This window comes from Zootoca vivipara, chromosome 1 (assembly GCF_965207765.1).
Source record: "Zootoca vivipara chromosome 1, rZooViv2.hap1.1, whole genome shotgun sequence".
NCBI classification, from domain to species: Eukaryota; Metazoa; Chordata; class Lepidosauria; order Squamata; family Lacertidae; genus Zootoca; species Zootoca vivipara.
In genome coordinates, this window is record NC_142582.1 from 68,654,912 (window position 1) to 68,676,515 (window position 21,604).

A 21,604-nucleotide genomic window follows, 5' to 3' on the forward strand; every position below is an offset into this window, starting at 1 on the left:
ATATGTAATAAAAATAATAATTGATAGGAATATTAGGATGCTACTCTCTACTGCTTTGTCTTTTCTCTCATGGCAATTGTACAGTCTTTACCAGGGCTCCCCCCCCCCTCCCAAGTCAGGACTTGTCTAAACTAAGTTCTGGCACCTTTCAGGTGGGGCACCATTGTTATTCTAAGAGAACAAGGAAAGTGTGTATTGTGAGTTCCAGCACCTCTTTTTCTAGAAAAATAGCACTGGTGTTTGCCAATCTGGTGCCCTCCACAAGTCCAATCAGCGCCAACCAGCACTGGCTGGGGTGGGTAAGTGCTGTCCAAAACATCTTGGAGGACACAAAGTATAATGGAATACAATGCTGCAGTTGACTGTTTTACTCTTCATGCTTAAGCGTGGTCTCTAGAATATGAATCCTGGTACATCAGGAGGTGCTATGGTACTACAAAACACTTCCTATCATGGGCATAGCAAGGATTTTTGTGGGCGGGGGGCAGAACCTCAGTTAGCTATGTATTTTTCTTGGTTTTTCTTCTGTCCCTCCCTGCCCCCCTGGCTATGCCCATGCTTCGTATCCTGGTAAAGCATTTTAATTATTGGATATATGAAAGGGAAGGGAGGGAGGGATAAGGTTCTGGAGATATCCACTTCTAGAGAGGGAAAAGGGGGTCTTGGTTCTGTTCCAAAGGCATATCAAGGTATCTTGAGGATTATAGCTTATTTCTTTAAATATGCTTCAGCAGCTTTGAGCACAAGGATGTTTGGACAAATGCCCATGTAGGCCCATCAAATCCAGCGCTTTCCAGAGTAAAAGAAGCTGATAATTAAGCAGGGTAATGATACGTGAATGCAACCCCTTTTTTTATATAACACACACTTTCTCCATTTGTCAAGCCTATTTTGCTGCAGTTGTTAACAAGAGGATGCTCCCATTAGCAACATATCTTTGCCCTCATTGTTCACTTGCTCATAATTCCAGTAGTGCAATGCTGGCTGAATAGAGCCAGCTGGCCTCCAAAGCCATCCAATGGGAATTGAGTCACTGCCTTCAGCTGCGCACTTGGCTTTCCATCATCCGGTCTAGATCCACCATCCTGGGGACACGTGGAATTTCTAGCCGTCCTGGATCAGCAGAGCATCTTCAAGGGGTTGTTTCAGTTCGTTGTTTTCCCTTGATTCCAAAGATGGCAAAGGAATGGAATACCCTTGGACATTCAGCCCATAACTCAAATTCACTAGCGCTATGAGTGCATCTTGGCACACTTAACTTCATATGCCTAACCATCCCATAATGTAATCTAATAGGCTCACTGAGCTGGGAGTGTGCTGGGTTCTTTGAGCCCACATCTGTGAGGGAGGGAGGCGGAAAGAGATCCCTCTGATCCTCAAGGTATAGTTGGAATATTGAAGAGATCCTGCCAATGTTCCTTTGAGGATGTGGGTACCACTGCAGCACATAACAGTGCTGTGGCTACATCATGGACCCAAGTTATGAAGAGTCCTGAATAGGCTCCAACACCTTAAAGGTTACATCATGTTTTATTGAGGCACAATAAGACTCTTGGTGCCATCCTCCTTTTGCCCAACTGCCCACCATTTGCCTGAGGCTGCTTATGGACAATGGTGGGCTTGGGTACGATTCACAAAGGTCAAAATTTGGCCGCCCCACCCCCCGTGCTGCCCTCCCAAAGGTGGGTAAGGAGGCGCCTGGCTTTGGGAAGGAGGCACAAGGCTCTGGCAGGGTCCCAGAACCCTCACATCTCCTTCCCAAGCCTTGCTTACTGGGTTTTGAGTCAGTGCCCGGTGTGGGTATACCACTCACACAATTTGCCCATCATGGACTGGGTGTTACAGCGTGTCTTCCTTCCAAACAGGAGTGCCCCAGGTCCTTTAACAAAAGAGCCTCCCCCCCTCTTTACATCTTTTCTGATCGGTGAGCAACAGGGCTTCTCGGTTAATGTTTTCTTCCTGCAGCTCCTTGCTTACTCCAGCACTTAGTTGTTAAACTCCTTTTGGTGTAAAATGCAGCCAGGAAGGTGAAAAGACACAGTGAGCCATGGGTGTGTGCCCACTCTTGCTTGTACATACACAAGTAACCTTGCAACCATCATCTAGTACAGTGTTTCCCAACCTTGTGCCTCCAGATGTTTTGAGACTACAATTCCCATCATCCCTAGCTAGCAAGACCAGTGGTCAGGAATGATGGGAATTGTAGTCCGAAAACAGCTGGAGGCACAAGGTTGGGAAACACTGATCTAGTAAGTAACCTGTGTGTGTCAAAGGACACTTGAAAAGAAATGTTTTGGCACTCGGGGCAGCAGGGGATAGACTCTTATTTTAGTTCAAGTTATCCCCAAAATCTATGACCTTCTCTATCAACCACACTGTCCTTCCTAACAAATGTTGCATTCATGCAATGGATTATAGTAAATAGGAACATACATAGCCATATTGGGTCAGATCACTTGTCCATGCAACTCAGTATTCCCTACACTGACTGACAGTGGCTTTCCAGGGTTACAGGCAGGAGTCTCTCCCAGCCCTACCTGGAGATGTCAGGAATCGAACCCAAGACCTTCTGCCATGCAATGCAGCCTCACACTTCCTTAGTTACATCCTACAGTTACCCTGTTTGTGCCAAGAAGCCCTCAGTCGTTTTAGGATGCATATGCTTGCCACTCACTGTCTGACCAGAGTCTAATCCAGGTGTTAATCATTAATCCTGCAGCAAGTTAAGTGTATCACCAGATGTTCCCTGTACCTTTTCTGTTTTCTTAGAGTGGAGGAAGAGATGAATTAGCCATTTTTTAAAAAAAAAATCATGTGGAAATTTACAGGCCTATTAAAACACTACGCTGATGAAAAGCGAAAAAATATAATTCTGGGGCCCAAAATTGAAAGCAATTTGAATCTCTGAACACAGGTCTCGTCCTGAACTTTCTGTTTGAGTGAAATCTGTGGAAGAATGTACAGCATTTACTGTTCAACACACAGTGGGATAATCTTGAGCTAGGGAGAGAAAATATATATGTGACATTTGTTTAGGCCTAATTAATGAAATATTTATGTTGCATGAGGCCGTGTGATAAAACCTCCTCCGTGAAGTCCATTTGCTTCTGATTATATTTGTGACTTTTTTTATATGACCAGACATTCTGACGCCAGCTCTTTTACACTGAGCAGATGTCACAGAGTAAAAATGGGTGCCAGATGCTACAACCCACACAAGGGTAATTTGTTTAAGAGCTGGCTCAGCCTTGGTGCATTCAATTAGCCCGCATGGTGAGCCTTAGACAATCATTTAGATAACACGGCTAACTTCAGATATGCATTTTAATAACAGATCTGATTTTTTGAATGGAAGCCTGAGCCGCCGTACAATGGAAGTAGGAGTTAACTGATTCGTACATAAAACTTGATATGTTCGCAAGGGTAGCTGTGGCCATGGGCTTGCCAAGCAATGAAGGCCTTGAACAGTTGCCAAAAACTTAATTAATGTAATTAGCCAGTGTTCCAAATTGCTGCTAGGTATAGCCTTGCAAAGCCCGCAGGCAGGTGCAGTCTCAGAAGCTATGGGGGGAAATCCACTTAAAGCCCAGGTTAAGAGTACTGCCTGCGCCACTGAGCTTTCTATTCCTCTTTTAGGTTCTGAACATTTACCTGCCAGAAAACAAGTCATTGACTATTGCTCTTCATCCTCTGACAGCGAATTAGAATGCAGGTCTTCATTGCCACACAAGGTAACGTTTTCAACGCTTCCCTCCCTATATTGGAAATAGTAAAGGTTCAGTATAAAATGAACTCTGTGATTTATTACTGAGTGTCTAGAACCAAAGGGCATTACAATGGTTCCTCTCGTCCACAGAACTGGCAAAAGAGGTCAGGTATTTGCCTGGAGCCCCACTTCAGACAATGGGGTCCCCAGTGTGAATAATCACAGCTAGCCAAAACGACAGAGCAAGGGAGAGAGAGTCTCAAAGGACAATGTAATAAATGAACAAGTGCTGGCAGCCACAGTGAAGAAATCACAGCAACAATTGTTGTTGTTCTTATTATTTCTTAATTTACAAAGCACTTAATGCCAAAATAAGAATTCCAGCCTCCGCCAATGACACTGCTGGGTTGCCAACTTCTTTGTGGTGCTGATTTTTTCAGATGTTTTTAGTGGTTCTTGTTTTTATTGGTAGGCTGCCTCATGTGCCATCAGGGGGAAAGGTGGGGCATAAATAAATATATTATTGCAGATATTAATACTGCAGAGTTTGAAGTGACTGGCTGCATAAAAACTGACTCCTTTTGGAATGAAGCATTGTCCAGACCCATTAGATATTATTCAAAACTTTACCTGCAGAACTTTTTTCCAAAACAGAACAAAAAAATCAAAGATACATCCAAATAATTCTATACAAGATCTTGTGCTGTCCAGCACAGGCTCAGCATCTTAAAAATAACTTTACCCATTACAGTCTCCATTATAGCCTGAGGCCGTGTGCTCCTGGAGAACTTCATTTACATGCCCCTAATTCCACAGAGCCTGGGAACAAAGACCAAAAAGCAACTTCCTTTCAAGATGTGATTTGCAATTCAGTACCTTAATCATCTGATCAGAGGTTAAACACTCACGTTAGCTAGCAGAAAACAACAATAGTTAATTATCAACTCAGTTAAAGCTCAGCATTGCTTAGAATATTGCAGTGGAATTTCCCCAGTTAGCAATACACATTTAGGCATTTTCCATTTCTGTGCCAATTAAACAATTATACTTAACATATATAACATCATCATCATCATCACCATCATCACCAGAACATAATAAAATGCACTTCTGGATCAGGCCAAAGGCCTATGTAGTCTAGGGATGTGTTTCCCACAATGGCCAGCCAAATGCCTCTGAGCCCACAAGTGGAATATGAGAGCAACAGTGCTTTCTCCAATTCTGGTTCCCTGCAAACTGGCACTCAGAGGCATGCTGCCTCAAGTGTGTGTGTGTGTGTGTGTGTGTGTGTATACAGTGGTACCTCAACTTACGAATGCCTCGACTTCCGAAGGTTTCGACTTACGAAGTCGGCAAACCCAGAAGTATTTTCGCTGCACGCGTGTTCTGCGCCTGCCCAAAGCGCAAAAACGCACTTCGCGCATGCGCAAAATGAACGCTTTGACAACCAAAGGTTTCGACTTACGAAGAGCACCGCGGAACGGATCGCCTTCGTAAGTCAAGGTACCACTGTATGTATGTATGTATGTATGTATGTATGTATGTATGTATATGTATGCGTATGTGTTTGCGTGTGTGTGATTTACATAACATACTGTAAATAAATGTAAAATACTTACTTAAATATACAGATAAAATTAGAAGCCAATTATGCACAGTGGGTGGATTTCACTGTTGCCCTCTTTCAACGCTTTTGTCTGCGCAAACATTTCAACCTGGCAGATGGAACAATTCTCTCCTCTTCCCTTCTTGCACTGTTCTGGGGGTACTCCTGACCTCCCACCCCCACCTGAGCTGATTTTAGGAGCACACGGGGGAGGGATGAGAGAAACCCCCATTATCCAAGTGGGAAGTATTTGCGCAAGGCTTCTGCTGAAAGAGCTCTTCAGTTGAATCCCGCCAAACAACATTACTTGCCTGGGTAGGCTTGCCAAAACGAAGTATGGTAAGTTTTTAGTGGGCATCTAAAACAGTACAGTGAGGGTGCCTGTCTGGTGATAATATAGCCAGGAGTTCAGAGCATGGTTGCTGCCACACTAAAAAAACTAGTTTCTTATAAATGAGAAATGAACATTACATGGCACTTGCAAACGCGAATATTCTGCAGATTGTCGTGATTGAGGAGGTACGTATGAGGCTAGGCAATCCTTCAAGTAAACTGGTCCCAAGCTTAATATACTAATAGTTTCAGTAATGTGGCTTTAACGTGTATATTGGTCCATGTGGCAAGGACATGTTTATTGGAGTAACAAGCAGGAGAATAAAATTAACCAAACATAGATTGGAAGAGTTAAAGCCAGTAATCTTCCTTATTGCTCTAGGCTGGAAAATAATTACCGTAAGCCAGATAAAACTGCATGGTCCCCCAGCTGGTATTGATGCTCTAATCAAGTCAAAAAGTAGTATAAATCAAGTGATGTAAAGAGGATTGCTTCTGTGTGATTTCGTAGATACTGTTGCATTTTTTTCTTTTTTTGGATATCTTTTACTAGAAAATAAATGAAAATGATGCCAAAGTGATGAGTATGCTACACATACTGTAACTGATACTAGTACAAGAAGTATAAGAAGATGCATTTCTGCAAAGATAGGCCCTGGCAGCACAGTGTTTCAACTGTGCCACTGGAGAACAGCGCCTTTGAGAACAAGTTCTTTGCTGGTGATGCTAACTGGGCTGAGTTTGGAGCCAGGCGTGTCATGTCATTCTGCACTTCTTGTTCTTGCTGATATTTGCAGTGGTGTTCTATCTATGGCAATCTTCTACCAGCTGGTTTGTCTCCCACCTTTTCCACTCCATTTCCAAGCAACTCCTACACAAATATGTGTATAATTGCTGTGTTCTACCTCCACTGTCAGTGGCATATGCTGGGAGCTGCAGGTGGGCAGTGTGCACTCATGTCCAGCTTGCAGTCTTCCCACGGGCAACAGTGGGAACAGGATGCTGAACTAGATAGGCCATTGGCCTGATCCAGCAGGCTTGCCTTATGTTTAAAAATGCCAAGAGACAATTTTGGAACCCTGAAGGGGAAAAGAAGCCAGGAGAGAGAACTTTGTTTTATATATTCTTATGGGCTTGTGGGAGGCCAGATTCCCCTAAATTCCTGAGGGCCAGATTCTCCCCATAATTCCTAGATTTAGTAAAAGTTATATTTAATCAAGCTTTGATTAAACATTGCCAAGTTTAGATATGCTAATGAGCCAAGCCAACTCACAGCTAGCTGGATAGATTATTAGCAGGGGACAAAGGCCAGTCATGGCCTATGAAGGAAACCACCAGAGGGCAAGACTTCCAGGCAAAGGGGAGTAGGCTGCGTGCTTCTTTGCTGGGTGCTAATGGGCAGATACAAAGGCTAGGTCAGGCATAGGCAAACTCGGCCCTCCAGATGTTTTGGGACTACAACTCCCATGATCCCTAGCTAACAGGACCAGTGGTCAGAGATGATGGGAATTGTAGTCTCAAAACATCTGGAGGGCCAAGTTTGCCTATGCCTGGTCTAGGTTTATGGTTTCAGCTTTGAATGATGTAGGCTTTGGAGAGGTCCTTGGAGTCAATTAGCAGCAAGAAGGAGAAAGAGAGGCAGAACTCTATATGAACTGGGGATAACGGGCTAGAACTAAGAGACACAGAAGATGGCTTGTTGCTGTCCTTTGAATCCAATGCTGTCCTTAAGGCGGAAGCCAGACCCTCACAGGATGTGAATGTTCTGCAATCCCTCCATCTAGATGCAGGTTGTATATAACACCATATATCATAAAGACACCACAGTCTCTGCTGTGCCTAATTCATGAAGGACACACAAACCCTGGGTAAGTGCCTGGATCCGTGGAATCTCACAACACTCAGATATAGAGATAGTGTGCAACAATATGTAAAGGGATAGATACATGAAAAGAAACATGTTTGGCACAATCATGCCTCTGTTGGCCCTCTGTGTGGTTTGGAAAACTCTATAAAGTTATAAGCAGTCTAGTTATTAAATTGCAAATAGTCTTTGACCTTCAGTTTTTAAAGCTCTTCATGCTCTTATCTACTGTTTCACATGTTTCTACATCTCGTTGCTCTATCTACATCTCGTTCTTGGTGAGAGTCTCCATGCTGTCATCTCATAAACCCAGTAGGCCAAACTGTCATCTGAATCCTGACTGCTTTTCTCATCAGAATATATGCTTCTCTTCTTCCACAATGGACTGAATTATTAGCATTTTTTGCAGATATAGCAAGTAGGTCAAGATTTGAGTGGCAACTTTGCACTCCCTAGAGTTACTTTTTAGTCACCAAGATAATTTGTCTTGGCCTTATAGATGTGCAGTTTCATCTTCATTGATGGATCATTATTGACAGAAAATGCTAATGCCTAGCTAAGATTGCAGCAAGGTCCCTATTGACGAGGACAAATGGCTCAGAATGTGCCTGGCCAACACAGTCAAAAACTACTTAACATCCACATTAAAAGAAAAGTCTATGAAAAGCTGTGGCTAAGTACAAAGTATTGATTACCTCTCTCTCCTTTTTGTAGACAAAAAGAACTCTGAGAAGAAACAGAAAGTTGGAAAAGGAAACAAAGCAACTGGTTAAACAAGAGGAACTAAAAAGGCTCCATAAAGCACAGGTCATTAGGAGTTCCTTTCACTAGAACCATTTTTTGTGAAGGTACTCACTGGTGTAGTGTATTTACTGCTCATTGCAGTCATTTTGTTTTGGCACCTGTGGCATTTTTATCAACATATGAGTACTGGCACCTCATTTTTATTTTATTTTTTACAAATAAGAAGCACTGCATAAAACTGGCAGCCAAACCAAATGCATTTTGTGGTGGCTGGTTGGTAATTTAAGACCTTGTAGGAGAAACCAAAATACCATTGCCTGAAGCTGATACACAGTCCACAGTCCTCTCTGACTCCCATTTCCCTTCGTGTGCCTGCAGACAGTCATCTATGGTCTTTGTATAACTCATGGTGGTTACAGCCACATATTCTTTTAAGTATTGGAAACTGTGATTTTCTAATATGCAGCCCCTGTCTCTCTTGAGCTGATGTGGCGGATGAGCATGTTGTATTTCCCAGACTGAGTAGAAGTTTACCAACTATCATAGCTACATATATAGTACCCCAAAAACACTTGTGCAGGGTGGAATCTGATAATGCTGCCAGTGTGGGACAATGCAGGTGTATTTATAAGATCCCAAATCCTTTCCTGCCATTCCTTTTTCTCCCTGGCATTATGTTCATATGCCAGAGCCATTCAGATAAATCCGCTTGCCTGTATTTAAAAGGAATATTTGTTAGGTGATTAAGAAAATGTAGGGCAGGCATCCCCAAACTTCAGCCCTCCAGATGTTTTGGACTACAATTCCCATCTTCCCCGACCACTGGTCCTGTTAGCTAGGGATCATGGGAGTTGTAGGCCAAAACATCTGGAGGGGCCACAGTTTGGGGATGCCTGATGTAGGGGAAATGGCAGTGATTCCTAGAGCTCAGTGACCGAGTACGTTTTGGATACAGTATGTTGTGAACTGCCCTGGTATCACCAGATGAAGAGCAGCATACAAATTTAATAAATAATGATAATAATGCTGAAGCTTCGAAACAAAGGTCCCAATATTTCCAGTTCTTGGATGGGACAGACAGTCCCTGCCTGTGACTTTCATATGCCCAATCAGAGTAGAAAACACTGACTCAGACCAACCAATATGGTAGCTTCTTATATTCCTAAGTACTCCTTTGGCAAATTTGTTGCTTGAAACGTATGTGTGAATCTGTCCAGGCTATCCAGCGACTGCTGGAAGAAGTGGAGGAGAAGCAGCGAGCTCTGGAGGTGTATGGTGTTCAGCTGGAGAGGGAACTACGAGGAGAATCAGGTAAGCAGAGGATATCTGAAGAATATGCTAGCTTTCCTGGTGATTGTACACCTGGTTTTGAAAATTTCATGGAATTTAGCTTTCTATTCAGTTTGCGACTGTTTGTACAGTTTGTATAGATCTGATGGGCAACATATGGAGCTGGGATTGAGGAAACTGTTCTTAAAACTTTTCCCTGGAAGCTATAGTCTGATGCATGTGACTGCAAACTGACCCTGATCGCGGAGTTGAATTTTCAGCCTGCAGTGAGGTTAAATGTTTAACATTCAAGAGCAGCCTGGCCACAAGAGGGAGATCCTCAGACAATTTCTTTGATTTCAGTTTACTGTGTGCTCAGCTCAGATTTTCTTTTGTGAGTTAGCCCTTCGTATAAGACTCATGCATTATCTATGATAACAAATGTATAAGAGCACAGATTTTGGTTACAGTGTTTTATTTAATCCTGGAAACAGAATCTTCATTTCTTCTTCTTCTTCTTCTTCTACTCCTTCTGCTTGCTTGTTGTCTCGTTGTTGTTCAGGCAGACCCTCTTTGTTCCATTGCTAACATTTGTGTTGTGCTGGTGGTTTCTCATTTGAATGAAGCCTTCAAAATAACACCTGAGGGAGCAATTGCCCCCCCCCGCCACATTCTCTACCGCCTTGCTCTCCCCACCTGAATTATCTGCATTTGCCTGAGAACCGAGGGCAACAATTACTCCTTGCACGTAATGGCAACAGAAAAACAGAGCACTGGGCCATTGGCACCTGACATAGGAGCCAACTCCTAGAGGCTGAGGTCCCTTTGGAAACTCCCCAATAAAATGTTTGACAGGGCTGAGACACCCCCCCCCCAAGTTGGTGTGCATGCACCACATCATGTGATCAGTTATGCACAGCAGGACTTACCTGCCCCCTCCCCAATATTTTATTCAAGTTGGCACCCCTGGCACCTGAAGGCTCCTGGTCCACCAAATGTCATTGCCATGTGCTTTGTGTGTGTGTTCATTGGGGCAAATGGAGCCACTATCCCACTACCCTCAGCCTGGGTCCACTTGCCTGGATTTTACAGCCAGTTGAGTCACACTGGCTGCCATCCTCATCCTCCTGTATTTCAGTATTGCCCTTGTAGTACTCAGCAGAGAAGAGGATGAACTCTGCCCTTCATTGGATCTTGCTCCCCTACTGCTGAGCTTCCTGCCTTCTGCCCTACCAGCCCCAATGGACACCAGCCATGACTGGTGTGTGTGGACAGGGGGGAAAGAAACTGCTTGCTACAAAGAGGGGCCACATGGCGAGGGATGGAGTAACTGCATGCAGATAGCATCACATTCAGATCAACATTAAATATCTCAATGTCCACTAGGGCTCAATAGTAAACAATCAATTACTTTGCTTCAGAAATATCATGCTCGCACCTACTTGGTGTGTGTGGAGAAACTGAAGCTCCCATTTCCTTTCCTGATCCGGAATAATTTAATTCCTTTTATTAAGGTTGGGCCCCCTCCTATTTATACTGATTGGTAGGCAACTACAGAGGGAGCTGTTTTGGGGCAGAGTTTGTGATTATTCCTCATCTGTAAGTCTCCCGTGCACAATTTTTTCATAGGTTCTGCAAACCACTCAGGAACCCTATTAATTTTGTGGGGTTGTTTATTTATATTTATGTTGTCAAATGGGCAGTTCCAGCTGTTACATTGCCATTCACTCACTCTTTTAAAAATAATGTGCATTATTGCTTAATGAATGACCAGCCCTTATTAGGTTAAGCTGTATTTAAGCAGGGCTGTGCTTATGGAGTTCAAGCGATTTAATAGGCATTATTACGGTAATTAGAAAATCATCACAGTTAAGCAATACTATCGAGCTGCAAAAGGTTCTGAATAACTGAATTTAGAGACAGGCCTGCAAACACTAGTCTTCCGTGACATTAATGCATCTCCCCTCTAATAATTGCGAGAGTGTGGAATGAAAGGCTCTTTTGTTGGTGGGAGTTTATTCATTAGCTACTGGACTGAATAAGAAGAGAACATGTGTCAGGGCAAAACAAAGTGCTCCAAAGGCTGATGAGCAAAATGAAGCTTTGAGGATCTCACAATTAGGGCAGCAACAATTCATGCATTAGAAGAATCAGAAGTAATCTCAGTCCTATGACTAATGGGGACTCTTACTGGAAAACAGACTAGGTTGAGGATGAGGATGATCTGTCCCTAAGCTTGTTTCATTTTTCTTTTATTTATCATTATTATGTTTGCCTTCCAAACATCTGGGCAGTGGTTTAGGTCCATGCCCACCGAGCTTCAGAAGTACTATCGTATCAACTGCTCCAAGACTGCTCCTGACATTTTGTGGTATTTCCCAGTCTGTGGGTCTACTCCCTACTGCATTAACCATTTTTTGGTTACATATTTTAGCTGATAGTTCAGCAATTTTTCATTGTAGTGTTTGGTGCTTGTGTAATCCATCTGATATTTTCTTTAATCGGTCTCTGCAGAATGTGATTTTTGGGGGACATGGCAGTGCTACCATGGGGAGGAAAACCAGATATTGCAAATTTATTTTTTTAATATCTTAAACAGATTCAAGCACACAAGATGAAACTCAGCTGTTACATGAATGGTTTGAGCTGGTATTGGAGAAGAATAAATTAATGCGCTATGAATCTGAACTGCTGATCATGTAAGTAAGAAACTCACTGTTTGCCATTAGTGGCGAAAATATCAGAGATGGGGAGAGAATATTCGCTTGTTCGAGGCAGAGGATTTTCTTCCTGATGCATGCAGATGCCCATTATTGAACTAAATTGCTGCATTATGCCTTGCATAGCATATCACCATTAAAGTACAGAGATAGAGCACTGCTCCTTCTTACATTATTGGCATTTGCAGGTGGAAGTGTTTTACAATAAATGAGCACAAAAGCTACGATTGGTTTTAAACATATATTTACTGTTAAGCTAAAGAACTGTTACCAATGGAGAATATGTTTTCCTGTGATGAATCCTTATGGGCTTTTAGGCACTTCATCTTCTGGAAATTGGTAAAAGTGCCAGATTACCACCTTGGAGGGGGGGAAAAGACTCCCATCTGCGCACACACACCATTCACAATTTGTCACAGATGTATCATTTTGAGCATGGGGAAAACAGTTTCACTGCTCAGTAACTGTTTCTTTATATCCCACGCTTCACAGAATACTCAGGGCACGTAACAACAATATTAAAACCCAAAATAAAATAAAATTAAGTAAAAGAAAGAAACAACTAATAAAACAGCCAACAGCATTAATAGATAATTAGCAGCAAATTCAATTATAACTGTTAAAAATTAACTATATTTAACTAGTCATATATGCATGGACGTAGCCAGGATTTATGTTGGGAGGGGACAGGACACCCACCTGCCATTATCCTCTGTCTGGCTCTGTCTAGCAGAATTGGAAGAATGAAATGTGTCAACAACAGTTGTTTTAAATTACCATATATTCCGGCATATAAGACGACTGGGCGTATAAGACGACCCCCAACTTTTCCAGTTAAAATATAGAGTTTGGGATATACTCGCCGTATTAATAAAACGACCCGGCGTATAAGACGACTCCCGACTTTTGAAAAGATTTTCCTGGGTTAAAGTCTTATACGCAGGAATATACTGTACCTTATTTTGACCCCCCCCCCAAGTGCTCAGAAACCTCTGTCAAAAATCTTTCTACAATTTCTACTTTTACTTAAGTTTTCTTATTTATTTACTTGATTTAAGAGGGGGCAGCTGACCCCCTGGCTATGCCCATACATACATGCCTGAGCAAAATAGGTGGCTCCTATACTAGAGCTGCAATTCTAATAAGTTTTGGTGCCATGCACGCCTCTTGGAAAAAGGGATTTGAATTCAGGGCATGCCACCACAGAGAAGGTCCTAGCTTGCGTCAGCACCCAATGTCCTCTCCCTGGTGGTGGGACAATGACACGAACCTCTCCCTTGGCAGTGGACAATACATTTGTACATATTTATTTTACATTTTTATCCCACCCTTCCTCCAGGATATATATAGGACCATCTCATTTTCTCTTCACAACAATCCCGCAATTAGGCTGAGAGGTGGAGACTGGCCCAAGGTTAATCAGTAAGCTTCTGAGCTGATTAACTACTTTCAAACACTGCACTGACCCTAGGGAAGGGCCTTAGCTCAGCACTGAGAGCAGCTGCTTTGCGTGCGAATGGTCACTGATTCAATCTTTGGCATTTCCAAGTAGGGCTGGGAATGTCTCCTGCCTAAAACCCTGGAAAGCCACTGCCGGTCAGTGCAGACAATACCGTACTGAGCTGGATAGATCAATTGGCCTGACTCAAGAGTAGGGTGATTTCCTATGCTCCCCTACATAGTGTGTGGAGCAGCCTTTTACTTTCAGTCGTAGATTGTTACCTTTCCTGCCATTGGTCTGATATTTATATTTCGGTGGTGGTAGTGATTCAGAAGAGAATGGAAAGGCACTTGACCACATGGACCTAGTTTGCCCAGCTCTTAATCTTGCTGAAAAGGGCAAATGCTTTGATACCTGCTGTTCGATAATATTAATGTTAAAGACTGATTGGTTCTCATAGCTGAGCCTCTGTTATTCTTGTGCCCAGAGCCAAAGAGCTGGAATCTGAGGACCATCAGAATTAACTGGAGAAGAGAGAAGGGGGAAATGACCTTGATGGTAAGCAAAGTACTGAAGCTAACTGCACTGCAAGAGAAAGTTGCAAGATATATTTGCCTACTGAGTCAATTGGGTTTTAGATGCACAGGTCCCTTAAGAATGTTTGTGCATGTTAGACAGACATGCCATGTACAATCCCTATGATAGACAGAGTTATTTGATTCATTTCTAACTATTGAAGTTCAGGAAGGGGATTTCTTTTTCTAAATTCCCCTAAATTTAGAAAGCAGTTTGAAAGTTGTATTCGGGTCCTGCTGAAAAATAAACAAACCACAAGAGTGCAACTACTGGACTGTATTTTTTAAAATAATAATAATAAGCGGATGGATTTAAGAGTATCTGATGGAGCAGAGAAGGACAAGGGAACAGCAGAAAGGAGGGGCTCTTCTGCCACCAAATAATTACAATAGAGGTTTGGAGGATACAGTCACCTCTGGTTTACAGGCACAATCTTATATGAATGCTGCAGAGTCAAACTCTAAGGCTGCGCACACCGCATACATTTAAAACACATCCACACACAACCTAAGAACTCTCATAGAGGAGATGATGATGATGATGAATTTTATTACAGTGGTACCTCAGGTTACAAACACTTTGGGTTACAGACTCCACTAACCCAGAAGTAGTACCTCAGGTTAAGAACTTTTCGTCAGGATGAGAACACAGGATCTGTGCACTGGAGGAAAGGGAATAATAAACAGGCCCTATTTGGTCATTCTCACATTACATTATGTGCAAGGTTGGGGGGGATTTGAATGCTAATTTGCATATACAATATGAAGCTGGAGTAATAAATGAATATAAGATTCATTCTCTTTAGTTCAAATTTTATTTATTCTTAACAGACTGACATATGTTCTTGCCAGCTTCAAAGAACTGTAAAAGTAGCGGAACACATTCCACCACCCCATACAAAGAAAATTTCTTTTGAGACCAAAGCAACTTCTAAAGCAGTTTGTGATATATCATTGGAGACTCTGAATAGAAAAGATTAACATAAACAAACAAACAAACAAACACATCTCCTTACCAAGGCAGGCCTTGAGTATGTTGAATGCTGCTACAGTGGTACCTCTGTTTTGGAGTGCCGTTTGCACCCCAAAAAGTCTGCAACCCGAGCTGTGCTTTTGCGCATGCGTGAAAGCGCAATAGAGCGCTTCTGTGCATGCACGAAGCGCGCATAATACTTCTGTGCATGCAGCGAAACCCAGAAGTAAACACTTCCAGGTCCGCCGCGTTCGTAACTTGGAAAAAGCAACCTGCAGCGGATGCAACATGAGGTATGACTGTATTTGAATCCCAGCAGGGCCACCTCTATCATTTAGCAAAATGAGGCAATTGCCTCAGGTGATTTTTCTTTATTTACCTACTGATTTATTACATATTCTTCACCCTAAGGTTCCAGGACAGAATGCTGGGAGTGGCCAAATTCATCGCCCACCTTGCCAGCCCATGCAACCATCCAGCTGCAGCCACACCCCACCTGACAGAAGTGGATTTGGGAGAGTTGTGACCAGTGGTGGAAAACGATGAAAAGCAGCACTTGGGGAGTTTTAGACAGGGAATACAAGTTCTGAATGTTGTATACACTGGCAAATCTTTTCCTTCCCAGTATAGTGACCACCAGCACTGCAAGATCAAGTTTAAAGTGTTATTGAAGAGGAAAGCCCTGCATGCTATGACCGCCATGAGAAGAACGTTCTCCCTACATGTTCTAAACATAGCTCTTCATTCACATCAACATATGCAAAATGAGTAAATGAGTTCTATGCCTGTCTTATCTGACATGCATCCATTGTGGAAACTGATGCTCAAAGGGTTTATTGTTTTTCACTTCCTGGAATTTAAATTCTGAGTGTTCTTGAAAATCACAGTATTGATTTAGCTGAAAGCAAAACCAAAATACTGTATCATTTTCCATTCACCTGTCTGTATTTGTGATTGTTCCTTCTGCATGCTTTACTTCACAATACGTCACAAAGATGTTACAATTTTTAAAACAAGCATCACCCGCAGAGCAACACATTAACCTCAAACACCATTTCTTGTAGTGGAAGAAGATATTCTTTAAATTACAGATTATATGTGTACATTGTAAGCAGCAGAAAAAGTGTTAGTGCATTTTTTAAAGCAATATAATTCACAAGATGTGTGTACGGAATAAAAGGGACTGTGTCTACTAAATAAGAGTTAATACTGCACAGTGGTAAATATTTGCAATTTGTGCTGCTGAGTTATCAAAGGGATCATCCCAAAGAAAATGTAGAGGGATCAAGTGAAACTTCTACAGCTTGTAACCAAAGATGGTGATGGAATACACTGGCAGTAATATATACAGAATTGCAGTGAATTTTACACAGTGCTTTCACACCATGAATTGTACCACTTTGTGATCTTTAGTTTTGTGTAAAAGTAAAAAAAAGATGCCTCGCATTACGTTTATCGCTTTATTTGAATACTGTTTGTCATAGCTGATTTTTAAAACTTGTAGGAAAATTCAGTATGGGCCTCAACACAAAAATGTGTCCAGAACTCAGGGATTATTTCTGTTTTTTTTTTTTAATTCTAACTGGAAAGACTAAACTATGACTTAGCTATGTAAGTGGTGCTTAAATGCTATTTCTGTTGGCTGGACAATAGCCTACACACAGCGTGCACATAAAAGTGTGAAGAGAGTGAAACTCTAGAACCTGATTGAAAGACTAAGAGTAAAGTGGATTCTGTTACAATGCATAACTTAATTTTATAAAATGTAGCTTATTTAAGGCCCTGCCATTAAACACTCTCCCTTCGGTGCAAAAGGGCAAGAATTAACATTTATTTTACTTTAGAACAAACTGTGGTTTCCCATTACATATGAACTCGGGGAACTGTGGTTTGTCATAACCAAATATAGTTAACAAACCAGGGTATCAAACCATGGTTTGAGCCAGATTTATTTTTCACTAGAACCTAGGACAGTCTGCTGAGTTCATATGTAATGTTAGAACTGCCTTTTCTTTTAAAGTGAAAGCTTTTATTCTTCTCACAGCTGCAAGAGGAGATGATAGAAAGAGGAAAACTATTTAAAAAATACAGAATATAGAAATGTCTTGGAAGGTGGTAGGAAAAAAAGGATAGGGTCTCTTCAGTATTTATGTATTTATTGCATTGTGTGGTGTTTACATAAAATTATAATTTGTAAACATATTATTGTTGGGGGTTTACTCTTCTGCTTTGGTCAGTAACTGAAATTCAAATCATGAATAATGTTTTGTCAAAGCCGCTTTTACTCTATAAGGCGGAATGATACCAGTTCCTTTTTTAAAAAGAGATGTACAGTATCTGAATTTATCATTTGCACTTGATAGATAATGTGTGTGTACTGTGAGTTGCTCATCATTATTGTAATATAAGCTATTCTCCATTTAGTGTTCAAATGTACTTAAATGTCTTATTTGGATTATTTAAAAACTTACTGCTGACATGGCACAATGCTTTAAGTACAACCCAGATTCATTTTTAACCAAAGCTGCTTAAAGCTTCTGAACCATAAACTTTTCTGTCACAAAATGTTGAATTATTGGAAATATTTAATGGAATTACAGGTGACTATTCAGTTGCAGAAAGGCCTGGCACCTAAATTAAAAAACAAAAAAACCCTGCACATGAACACCAGAATTACCGAGTTTTTGCTCAAAACCCTTTTTTACTGGAGGAGTCAAATCTGAAACAGAGCCCTTAAAAATGGGGTAGGAGAATTGGAGTAGATTCAATGACACATTCATCATTTCCCTGCCTACTGCTTCTCAAATTCAATTTCATAATTCCACTTCACTTTTGCCCCTAAAAGAGCAAACATTGGGAACCAACCCTGGGGAAAGCTGACATTAGAAAGTAATTTAGAGAGAAGCAGCGTGAAACTTCTCTACTCCACATTGTTTTCCAACAGTTTTTCTTTTAAATGTCAGGGCCCACAAACATTTCTATAATTTAGTTAGTCCCTGAGTTAATGAATTCAGAATATTCTGTAATGCAGCTCCCAAATGGAAATACTCTCCTCAGCCTGGATTTTGGGTTTATTATACCTGTGCAAAAAGTACAAAGCCCTCCAGGCAAGATTTGTATGCTCAACCTGTGTAGATGCTGTTTGTCTAATAGCGACATCCAGACCAATTACTGTGTTAAAAATTTTCAAGACTCATCATAGAGAGAAAGCATTTTGAGTAATTATCTGGTGAACATTTTAATGAGAACCATGAGGTTGTAAGTAAAAGGAATTTTTGTCTCACCCAGTGTGCCTATTTAGCCATTCTGATGTTAAGATACGATGCATAATTATGTTTTAAACACACTGTCCATGTCCCAGTCCTGTAAATGGACTTTCTATATCCATCAGGGATCTGTTGTTCTACTTTGTACTTTTATTGAGGCATGAAGCACTACAATCTGAAATGCAATTTTTGTTTACTGTAAAACAAAGTGTATGGAACTTTTTTTTTGAAGAATTAAAGCTAATTAGTTCAAGTCCCATTCAAAGTTTTCTATATATGCTCCTGTCAACTATCACATGTGATAACACTATTCTGACACCATTCTAAACCTTACTGGTCTGCATATATATATATATATATTCTGGAAACTCCCAGAATATTTATGGGAGGGTAGAGGGGGATTATTATGGTGCTGGAGGAGACTCTTGAGAGTCCCATGGACTGCAAGAAGATCAAACCTATCCATTCTGAAGGAAATCAGCCCTGAGTGCTCACTGGAAGGACAGATTGTGAAGCTGAGGCTCCAATACTTTGGCCACCTCATGAGAAGAGAAGAATCCTTGGAAAAGACCCTGATGTTGGGAAAGATTGAGGGCACTAGGAGAAGGAGACGACAGAGGACGAGATGGTTGGACAGTGTTCTCGAAGCTACGAACATGAGTTTGACCAAACTGTGGGAGGCAGTGGAAGACCGGAGTGCCTGGCGTGCTATGGTCCATGGGGTCACGAAGAGTCGGACACGACTAAACAACAAAGAGGGGGATAGCTCTGCTGTGCAAGCAGAAATCCTTGTCCTGATGGAACCAGTTAGTTCAGGCATCCCCAAACTGCGGCCCTCCAGATGTTTTGGCCTACAACTCCCATGATCCCTAGCTAACAGGACCAGTGGTTAGAGATGATGGGAATTGTAGTCCAAAACATCTGGAGGGCCGAAGTTTGGGGATGCCTGAGTTAGTTGGATATCACCCTATATATTTAAACCAGGTCACTGAGACTTTTTTTCAAGGTATCCTGGGAATATGTTTCTACAAGGACTTCTAATTCAGAATTTTCACCTTCACAAAACCACAGTTTACAGCATGGTTTAAGGGAAGTTATGGAAAAGTTATTAATTACCAAGCCCAGTGACCAATATCAAAAAGCTTCTTTAACTCAACCAAGGCCTACCCATTTCCCCTTTTGGACCCATACCGTACCAAAAAACACTTTTTGAAACTGCCTTGGATTCCAAAGATGTCTGTCTTGGATATTTCAGATTCAAAAGAGAGGGGAGGGGAAAACACGCTAAAATTGCCTCCCATCCTGTTCCACTGATGGAGCTCTTACCATCAGGTGAGCAACACAATTTATTGGATACAAACCACTGCAACCAATGGACATTATTTCAAAGGCTCTACTCTGAGCATGATTTAATCGGGAGCAATTCAACTTTTTTTGAGTAAAACTTTGAAAAGGTTGTCCTTGTACAAAGTTGAAAACATAAAGGTAAAACAGGAAGAAGAAGAGGAGTTTGGATTTGATATCCCGCTTTATCACTACCCGAAGGAGTCTCAAAGCGGCTAACAATCTCTCTTCCCTTCCTCCCCCACAACAAACACTTTGTGAGGTGAGTGGGGCTGAGAGACTTCAGAGAAGTGTGACTAGCCCAAGGTCACCCAGCAGCTGCATGTGGAGGAGCGGAGACGCGAACCCAGTTCCCCAGAAGACGAGTCTACCACTCTTAACCACTACACCACACTGAACAAAAAAGAACGTATAAAAAATTTAGCAGGTTCATCTGCTGCATGTCTAAACTACTTCCTGAGAGGGAGGGGAGGGGGAATCTCCAACTGTGATGAAATTGCAGAATTGGTATTGCTCATGTGCAAAAGTATTTTTTTACAACATCCACATGACATTATCATCAAAATACCAGCCCATACTTTGTTTACATTTAATCTGAATTTCCCCTTGTTGCAGAGAAAGCTGCTGCTATACATCTACACTCACTCCTGGTGAAGTTCATTAGGGCATATATTACTATTTTTACTTCTGGTGGGTGGCCTTTAATGTCCCATACTTCCACATCTGAGTACATGTTGTTTCTAACAGAGGAAACCAAGTGAACATGTGTATTTCCACCAATTGCTGCGCATTTGAAATACAACAACACCGGAGGAGCTGTTCTTTCACTCTCTCCACACAGTACATGTAGGGGATTAACTTGGAGACCATAACAGCAGTACATAGATTGAGAGGTTTTGTAATATAACTTTTTAATGTAGAGGTCTTGTGCAAGAACTCTTTATCACTTGCGAAAGCTTCCCTGTTTAGGGTAGCTTTTAATGTTTGAAGTTTTATTGTGTTTTTAGTGTTCTGTTGGGAGCCACCCAGAGTGGCTGGGGAAACCCAGCCAAATGGTGGTATAAATAATAAAATTATTATTACTTCAGTCAGGTAAATATTACTATTATTATTATTTTTACTATTTATACCCTGCCCATCTGGCTGGGCCTCCCCAGCCACTCTGGGCAGCTCCCAACAGAATTAAAAGCACAATAAAACATTAAAAACTTCCCTAAACAGGGCTGCCTTAAGATGTCCTCTAAAAGTCAGATAGTTGTTTATTTCCTTGACATCTGATGGGATGGTGTTCCACAGGGCAGGCACCACTACCAAGGAGGCCCTCTGCCTGGTTCCCTTGCACAAGATACCATATTAAAAAAAAAACTGAAATGGATTTGCCCTCCATCAATACATAAGCCTCTATTATGTCAACCTCGGTCCAGTATACCTGAAGGAGCGTCTCCACCTCCATCATTCTGCCCGGACACTGAGGTCCAGCACTGAGGGCCTTCTGGCGGTTCCCTCGTTGCGAGAAGCCAAGTTGCAGGGAACCAGGCAGAGGGCCTTCTCGGTGGTGGCACCTGCCCTGTGGAACGCCCTCCCAACAGATGTCAAAGAGGAAAACAACTACCAGACTTTTAGAAGACATCTGAAGGCAGCCCTGTTCAGGGAGGCTTTTAATGTTTAATAGATTACTGTGTTTTATTTCTCAGTTGGAAGCCTCCCAGAGTGGCTGGGGAAACCCAGCCAGATGGGCGGGGTATAAATAATAAATAAATTAT

General features: G+C 41.8%; 1 protein-coding gene across 1 annotated transcript in view; it reads left to right on the plus strand.

Moving 5' to 3' along the window:
• The window catches only part of MICAL2 (microtubule associated monooxygenase, calponin and LIM domain containing 2), a 147,776-nt gene extending 129,020 nt beyond the window's left edge, over window positions 1-18,756 (plus strand). The window contains exons 31-36 of the mRNA XM_088667510.1: window positions 3,637-3,731; window positions 8,224-8,316; window positions 9,471-9,564; window positions 12,122-12,221; window positions 14,171-14,241; window positions 15,643-18,756. Coding sequence (XP_088523636.1) covers window positions 3,637-3,731; window positions 8,224-8,316; window positions 9,471-9,564; window positions 12,122-12,221; window positions 14,171-14,207 — 419 coding nt within the window. The 3' untranslated portion in view covers window positions 14,208-14,241; window positions 15,643-18,756. The remainder of the gene's footprint in view (window positions 1-3,636; window positions 3,732-8,223; window positions 8,317-9,470; window positions 9,565-12,121; window positions 12,222-14,170; window positions 14,242-15,642) is intronic.
• The last annotated feature ends 2,848 nt before the right edge of the window (window positions 18,757-21,604 follow it).